General features: G+C 42.8%; 1 protein-coding gene across 2 annotated transcripts in view; it reads right to left on the minus strand.

Annotated features, from left to right (window-relative positions):
* The window catches only part of LOC138173879 (B-cell lymphoma/leukemia 11B-like), a 130,278-nt gene that overhangs the window by 88,471 nt on the left and 33,285 nt on the right, over window positions 1–8,522 (minus strand). The window contains exon 2 of one of the 2 annotated variants that reach the window (XM_069103952.1): window positions 1,918–2,133. The exons of the other annotated variant lie outside the window; for it this stretch is intronic. Coding sequence (XP_068960053.1) covers window positions 1,918–2,133 — 216 coding nt within the window. The remainder of the gene's footprint in view (window positions 1–1,917; window positions 2,134–8,522) is intronic. 2 annotated transcript variants of the gene reach the window in all.

Consider the following 8,522-nt stretch of genomic DNA (forward strand, 5'->3'; position numbering starts at 1 on the left):
AGAAAGAAAGAAAGAAAGAAAGAAAGAAAGAAAGAAAGAAAGAAAGAGAAAGAAGTAAAGAAAGAAAGAAAGAGAAAGAAGGAAAGAAAAAGGAAAGAGAAAGGAGGGAGGGAGAGAGAAAGAAAGGAAGAGAAATAAGGGAAAATAGAAAGGAAGAAAGAAAAGGAGGGCAGAAAGATGTATATAGAGAAAGAAGTCTTTACCTGGGGATACTTTTTTAATTCATGGACTCATAGAATTGTTTACATCTAGAAGAGGGCTTAGAAACCACCTAGCCCAACTCCCTCATTTTAGATTTTAGTAAATTGAGGAGCAAGGAAATAATAATACTAGTAATAATAGCTAGCATTTATATAGCATTTAAGGTTCATTCATTTGATCCTCACAAATCTGAGAGGTAGGTGTTATTATTATCCCCATTTCATGGATAAGAAAATGGAGGCTGAGTGAAGCCAGTCACATAGCTAGCAAGTGTCTAAGGCAGGGTTTGAACTCAGGTCTTCCTGACTCCAAGTCCTATATTCTCTCCACCTAGTTGTAAAGATTCACAGCTGGAAGTATCCATAGTAGTCATCTAGTCTAGCCCTTTGTTCATACAGATGAAGAAACTGAGGCCTGAGGAAGTTAAAGGACTTGCCCAAGGTCACTTAATAAATGGTAAGTCCGGGGGTTTGAACCTAGGTCCTCTGACTTCAAAGCTACCATTCTCTCTCCACTGCAGCAAACCTTTTATGGAGAAAGCTGAGATTCAAACCTAGGCCTTTTCTTCCCAAATGCACTGCAAGCTCCTTCACAATGTGACATTCTCCGGAGGTGGAGAAGAGAGGTTCATTGAGAATCACCAGACATTTCTAAAACCCACTGAATCTGAACTGGAAGGAGAGAGGAGGTTTTTTCCCCTTTCTCTCATGGCTCTCCTACCCAGTGAGTTCTGTGCTTGTGCTACTGTCAAAAGGCAAAGAGATGCTAAGTGGATAAGAGACAGTGTCCTTGATGGAGCTACATCCATTTCACACCCTGCCACGGGCACCACAGCAAAGCAGTCTGCTGATGAGAAGAGATTCATTTATATCTTATTCTTGTTTGTGCCACCCTGACCTGCTCTCAAAATATGGGCTGATTTCCATTAATGGCCAACTGCGGTGTGGGAAGGGGAGATGCCACACACATTGCATGACCTAATAACTATCTCCAGCTACCTTTGGGTCTGGTTATTTCTTATGTCACCTTTCTTACAAGAAACTTTGAGACCTCTGCCCAAAGCAAACATGTCATACATTCTACAAAAGAAAAACAAAGACTTTCAACTCATTTATTCATAGAATGCCAAAGCTAGAAGCAATCCCAGAGATCGTCATACAGATGAGTAAAATGAGTCCAGGATGTGGGAGAGTGGCTTACCCAAGGTCACACAGTTAGCAAGTTGTACTTGAAGGCCTGGAATGATGTTCAAAAAGAGACTTAGATGTAACCTTTAATACCAATGATATTGAAAATTAGGGGGAGATGAGGTGAGGTTGGCAGTGAAATGGACAAAAAGAAGATCTCTGATTATAAAATATCTTGCATGTAGTGGGTGCTTCATAAATGCTGAAACTAAATTTTCTCAGGCATGGATACCCAAGGTGGTCATGGGTGATATCTGACAGCATTGGGGAGGGGATTATTATCAGTTAACTGGCTTGCATGGCTTCCTTGCTCATTTCCCCTGGCTCCAGCAAAGAATTTTTAAGGTGCTTTACCAAGTCCTGGCTCCACCCTTTCCCCAGCATACCACAGAGAAGTCTGCAAATCTTCCCACTGTATGTTTAACATCATTCAGGAGGCTTGAGTAAGAGTGCCACTGTCCACCTCCCAACCTCCAACTCCACCCTCTTCCCACCCACCCCCACCAGAAAAAAATGTTTGTTCTATTACCTGACAACTGACAATGGCATCCAAATGTGCCTGAAGTCTCAGTCTGACTCTCAGCCTGAGTCCCACCAACTGAGACTGAATGACCAGCACAGCAGGGCAGGCTAAAGCAGGGTGGGAGAGAGGCCAGGGTGCGGAGAGGTGGCGTAATCACAGATGTGTGAGGGTGGGAGGAGGCAGTTATGGGAGCTGCCGGCAGCTTGGCAGGCCTGGAAGGCCCTGGAGAAAAAAACAATAGGAAAAAAAAACTGGTCAGTCGGGGACCTACGTTTGACACGGATTGGGATAGGGGTATGGGAAAGGGGTTAGCAGAAATGGGAGCACACCTACCCTGATGAAATGAATGCATTTCTGCAGGGGTCAGTGGGTAAGGAGAAGAGAAAAGGGGGAGTCCCAGTGGCCCTTGAGGGAATCTGGGACAGAAGTTCATGAGATTTTAGAGGGAAACTGAAGCCTAGATAGGAAGTGACTTGTTCAAGTCGTACAGCTATTTAGTGACAGAACTAAAATCAGAAGCATTCTGTGAAGAAGGGCCTGAGAAGTGATGGGGGTGGGGGTGGTGTGGGGGGGGTACAGTTGTATGAAAAAGGGGGCCAAGGAAGCTAGTTATAAGTGGTGAGAGTTGAGACAGTGCTGTTGGAAACTGGAGCTATTAGGAAGGTTTGGAAAGGCCAAATCTAAAGGGAATTATCATTTTATAGCTGTGTTAATGCCTTTAACTGACACCAAACTGGGCTGGCTGGCTGGCTTTCCATGGGCAGGGCTGCCAACCAACAGCAAACCTCACATACCCGCACAGAGAAAATGCAAGCCCTTGCCATTTGACAGGCTCCCCAGAGGTGCGGAAACCCAACTGCCCAGAATCAAGCCTCTGTGGCCCGTTGTGTTTGGCTCCAACCTTGCATTGTGTATGCCCCATTTTATGGGCTTTGCTTTCCTAAGAAAACCTTTAAAAAGACTGGCAAGGTCCCCTCTTCTAAGAGCCCCAAAGCTGTGCCCCTTTGCCATCTACCTGTACATTAGCCTCAGGGGTGGATGTTCCATAGATCCCTCTTCTTATCTCCACATAGCCAGTGAATAAACAGACCCAGAACCACACAGATGAAGAAATTAAAAGTCCTGCCTAAGAACCACGTCCATACCACCCCCAAATCCCAGCTCCATCAAAATCAGCAAAACCCTCTGTTCAAATCAAGCAATGCTGGTCAATGCAGCCTCTCCCTCTCCAAAGTCATAGCTCCAAAGAACCACAACTAAGTGTTGAATTGACAGCTACGTGTGGGGAACAAATGGGTGATGCCTTATCCATGGCCTCACATCCAACATTTGCTCTGCTCTGCAAAGACTGCATTTGATTTTGTCATTTATCTTAAATGGCTAGGAGACCACCAGTGCAAAACATTTGTGTGAAGCTTTTGCCAAAACCACAAGTGAAGAGTCTAAATTCCCTGTGTAAGGAACGACTTGAGCTCCAGCGCATCATGGAAGTGTGGGCCAGGAGAGGACTGGGGCTGGGGGCAGGGAGGCCCACTTTTTAAAGAGAAGCCATCCCTTTGTGGCTCCTGGGACAGCACACAGCTGTGTGATCTGACTACACAAACAGGTAGAGATGACTGTCCCTGACAACGTAACCACATTATATTTTGGGTACCACTCTGTGCCAGGCAAACAGAAATCAGATGTTTCCCAAAACGTTAGTCTGGCTCTTAGCTGCTCTCTAGGAGCATACTGTGGGATCCAGTGAGTGCCACCAAACTGGACCTAGACCAGCTGCCATGAATTCTGGTTAGAGACTGTGGTGAATGTGAAGACGTAGGGTCTTAGGGACAGATTACAGAGCTCAGAGGACCACCAGATTGTAGACTTTGGAGCTGAAAGGTACCCAAGAGGTCACCTAGTCCAGTACCATCGTTCCACAGATGAGGAAATAGGCCCAAGGAAGCCAAGTAACTGGCCCAGGGTCACAATAAGGACCAAATGTCACAGCCCAGATGCCAACCTAGAGCTCTTCCCAGTATACCACACTGACTCTGAGGTGCCCTTCTAGAATCATAAGAGCCAACAAGATGTTAGAGCCAGAATGAACTTCAGGTTCTTGTAACTATAGAAAGTTACAGGTGGAAGTACCCTAAAATGTCATAGGATGTTAGAGTTGGAAAGGACCTTAAGAAACAATTTGGTCCAACCTCTACATTTTCTCAATAAGGAAAGTGAGACGTAGAATGGTACAAATGACTTGACCGAGTCATTAGAAGGAGAACCAGACCTTGAACCCAGGCCTTTTGATAATCGGTTCATTGTTGTTTCTACTATCTTGTACTGCCTTGCCAAAAGGAATCTTGTTTAGCATTGTAACCTAGGTAAAAATGAATAATCTTCTGGGGCCTCTCAGGTATGCACAGAGATGAAAAACACTCCCTTCCACCACCACCACCAAGTCATCAGATTTTACCTACAGAACTGTTTTGTACAGGGTGTACTTGGCCAACAACAATCAGACTTTGAGCCAAAAGAAACGTGGAATTATTTAACCTCAGCCCAAACTGCAAAGCTTTGCCCCATACAGCCTCCTCCAGGAAGCCTTCCCTGACCTCTATAGCTCACACAGATCTCACTCTCCTCTGAACAGCCACAGCACTTGTAGTCATGTAATCTTACACGTAATCATGTTTAATCATGAACACAGAATCACATTACAGGAAGGGATCTTACGGGTCATGGAGTCCAACTCACTATAGCCCAAACAAATTTAGTGACTTGCTGCCCCAAGGTCCCAAGTTCTCCAACCATAACTGTGGCCCTGTGTGGTATTATTCCTCCAACACTTTATTATATCCTATGGTGTGTCATGCTTCTAAGACCCTTCAGAGAACCATCCCAGAAGTCATAGAAGACACTTTAAAGTCTTCTTCTAGGCCAAGACTCTCATTACACATTTGAGGGACCAAGGTCCAGAAAGGTTCAAAATCACTTTCGAATCCAAATCCTCCTAAAGATTTAACGTCTTTTACATACCTTTTTTTTTTGGAGCACTGTTATCTTCATAAGTGCACACAGTAGGTGCTCAAAGAAGACTTCCTAGTTGAGTGCCAGACAAACAAATCTCCTGATATAATGAGGTCTGACAAGTTGCAGGCCCCAATGTCTGAGACTACTGCATAGGCAATGGGGGCTCAACCAGTGTGCTACAAAGGGGATACATAGAGTTTGGGCCATGGGCTGGGTGGGTGTTGCCAGGAAAGCTGTCAGAGTTTGGGAGGGGCCTGCTGAACAGTAGCCAAGCCCTGCAGAGACTGAAAGAGCAAAAGAAAGCACAGAACCAGATCTGAAAGTGAAAGCCAGGCCTGAGCCTCAGGGAAGGCAGCAAATACCCACAAAACCAAATGAAGGGGATTGGCTATTCCTACAATGCTTAGCCCCTGTAGAGCTAACAGTCTGAGCATCAATTTCTCCCTCTCTCTGGGTACCATGACCACCACTCCCATCCATTTACAGGCCAGGTGATGGCTTTCTTTGTCACGGTCTCTTTGATCATTGTTAATAACTGAAAAAATCAATAGTTAGTGAACCATCTCAAACCTTAGTGGACAATTTTCACAAATGCAAAGTGAGCTAAAAATTAGTTTCCATCAGGAAGGGAATTACTACAGGCAAGTGGGCATTGAGGTTAGAAAGAAATTAAATCATTCCTTTTTCATTTTTGAAATGACAAAGAGATTCTGGTATCTGACACAGGCTAAAACATATATAACAATCACCTGTAATAATGATAATAAAAACAATACTTTTTTTTTATTAGTGCTTTATGTATGTGGTCTATTGCCAGCTCAGTTTGCACTTCCCAAAATTTGCATTAGATTTCAGTGAAACAGTGACATATCAAAAAATGAGACTGTTTCCCAACCTTATTCTTATATTCATTAGTTATTTTGCCAAAGTTCCCTCTCTTCCATTTGAAATGAAAAGGACTAATAAGGCAATCAACAAATATTTATTAAATGTCTATTATGTTCCTGGCATTGTGCTGGGTGCCGTAGATACAAATCCAAAGAAAGGGCTCCCCTTCTGATCTGGGGGCACACTCATCTGGACAAGGCCCCAAGCCTGAGAGGATCACTGAACGATTAGGCATGGAGGTGTGGCCTTAGAATCATGGTGCATGGAATGTCGGGGCTGGAGTCTAAAGGACTTGAGAATCACTGAATCACATAATGAAAAGACTGGAAAAAAGCTTAGAGATCATATCGTCCCACTGTGTTTTACTGATAAGGAAACTGAGTCTCAAAAAGTTTAAATCCCTCACCCAAGATCACCAGTAAAATAGTGCCAGGGCAGGAAGGAAAGTCTACAACTCCTGACTATCCAATCCAGTTCCTGTGCAGGAAGGTAAGGACCATTCTCGTTGATGTTAGTTGTGAGAACATTCAAAGAGGTTAGTTATTTTCTGGAGGAGAATCCTCAGATCACTGTACCACCTATAACCACAGTGAACAAGGAAAAGAATCTGATCTCAAACCACCATAAGATAAGAAGTGGGATTTTTGCCTTCATTCTGAATCTTCATGCCAGCTATACTGAAGGACATGTCAGTTTCTAGACCTGATCTGAGAAGGCAGTGATTTTTTCATCAAATACACCTAATATTACTATATTGAGAAATGTATATACAAAACATATTTTAAATAGCATTATGGCTAATGGTACAAAAAAAAAAACCCAGTGGTTTCAAATAAATTCTGGAATTCTATGTACTCTCTACCAATTCCTCCCACTGTATCTGAGAGCCGGCTCTGGTTATCCTAGGGGACATCACAAATCTCTTCCAGAGACAGTGACAGTACAGTACACAGAGATTCAAGATTCCATTTCTGCCTTGCATTTGTTTTTCCTCTGCTTGGTTTTGTTTCTTCTCCATTCATTTTTATTCCATTCTTTGCATCATGTTGAAGCATCAGCACAACTAACACATGCAACAACAGTTTGAACTGCAAAATGGGAGTATAAGCATTTATTTTTAAAAGAAATTCACCTGTTCCAAATATGAGAAGTAGCCTGCCTCCCCTTTTCACCAGGATGTTACAGACGGGGTATATACCAATTCATTCATTAACTCCCACTTTCACAGATGCAAACATGGATACTCTTACGCAGAAACACACATAATGGACAATTCTTCATAGGATTTGGGAAAACTCAATACAATAATTCCCCATAGCTGAACGTTCAAATTTTGCCCACTGAATTATCTTCTGTCTTCCCAGATCATGTTTTCTCATCTAAAGGGGCGTTGGGGGAGGGGGAGAGTGGAGAGGAGGGAGGCGATGGGAATGGGAGGAGATTGAGAGAGTCAGGGGTGAAAAGGCTGTGATGTAGGGTTCATTTGTGTTCAAAAAAAAAAGCTCTTACATACATTTTATATGTACAATCTATCTTCCTTGCCACGGGTTGCCTTTAAATTGATACATATTTAAAATTGAGGATTCCTACTTATGTTGCATAAATGAGTCCGAGATCAGGGAAAGAGACACTGTGAGGGAGAAAGAGTAAGCAAGGGACCCTGGAACTGAAACTTGACAGTCCTCTCAGCCCCCTCCCCCCATGCCAAGACATTAATTCTCACAAGTCGGAGAAAATTACTATGCATGAATGCAAAAAGCATGATCAGGAGTAATTAACATGGCTTCATATGCAAATTTTATTAATGCAGAAGTACAAAGTCATTATGCAAATGAAACTTACGTCAACTCTCTTGACAAATATTCATCTCTAAAGCTCAAGTTTCTCTCTTATTTATTTATTTATTTATTTAGATTTTTTTTTTTGGAGGGGGGGAAGCAATGAGGACTATTTGACAAGTTTGCAAAGTTGTTTTTCAACCAAGAGAAATTTATTCTTGCATTGTTGATATTTTTTTTGTTGTTGGCAGGTACACGACAGCTCATAGGGGAAAAAAAAAAAGGGGAAAGCTACCAGCAGCAGGCAGCCAATCAAAACGCCAGCGGCTGTAATGAGCGGGATTGATGACTGTTTGGCTTTACTGCAGGGTAATGAACTAGAATCCAGTCTGAGGAGAAGAAATATGAATATTCATGAAGCTGTGCTCCTGCCTTTGATGATTAAAGAAATTTTTAATATTCAAATAAGCGCTTGCCAAGTGATTAACAAAGAACAAGCGCGCAGAAATATGGAAATGGAGCTGGGGAAGATTTGAGAGTCACACAGTCTGTGCAGGGAAAAACTGCACAAAATTTCATAAACAAGATAGGCAGATAACCCAATTCAAATTCGAGAAAATAAAAACATTTCTTTCTAATCCGTTAAATATTTTGCCAGCCACTTTGTTTTAAAGATGATAAAAATACCATGCACTAAAACCGAGGTGAGGATGGGTGGGTAGAGGGGGAGGTGCTTGAAGGATACCATGAGGTAACATGTACAGTTCACATGTGGGAAACATTCCGTTTTTTTTCCCCCAGTGGGAAATAAATAAAGGCCATTTCCCTGGGTTGATGGTGATAGGAGATGGTAGGCCCTGGCTCCTGGTAGAAGATGGATGGATAGATAGATAGATAGATAGATAGATAGATAGATAGATAGATAGATAGATA

This window comes from Petaurus breviceps, unplaced genomic scaffold, assembly GCF_028583685.1.
Source record: "Petaurus breviceps papuanus isolate PSGF00001 unplaced genomic scaffold, PetGlider_PUasm1.0 66, whole genome shotgun sequence".
Taxonomy (NCBI): domain Eukaryota; kingdom Metazoa; phylum Chordata; class Mammalia; order Diprotodontia; family Petauridae; genus Petaurus; species Petaurus breviceps.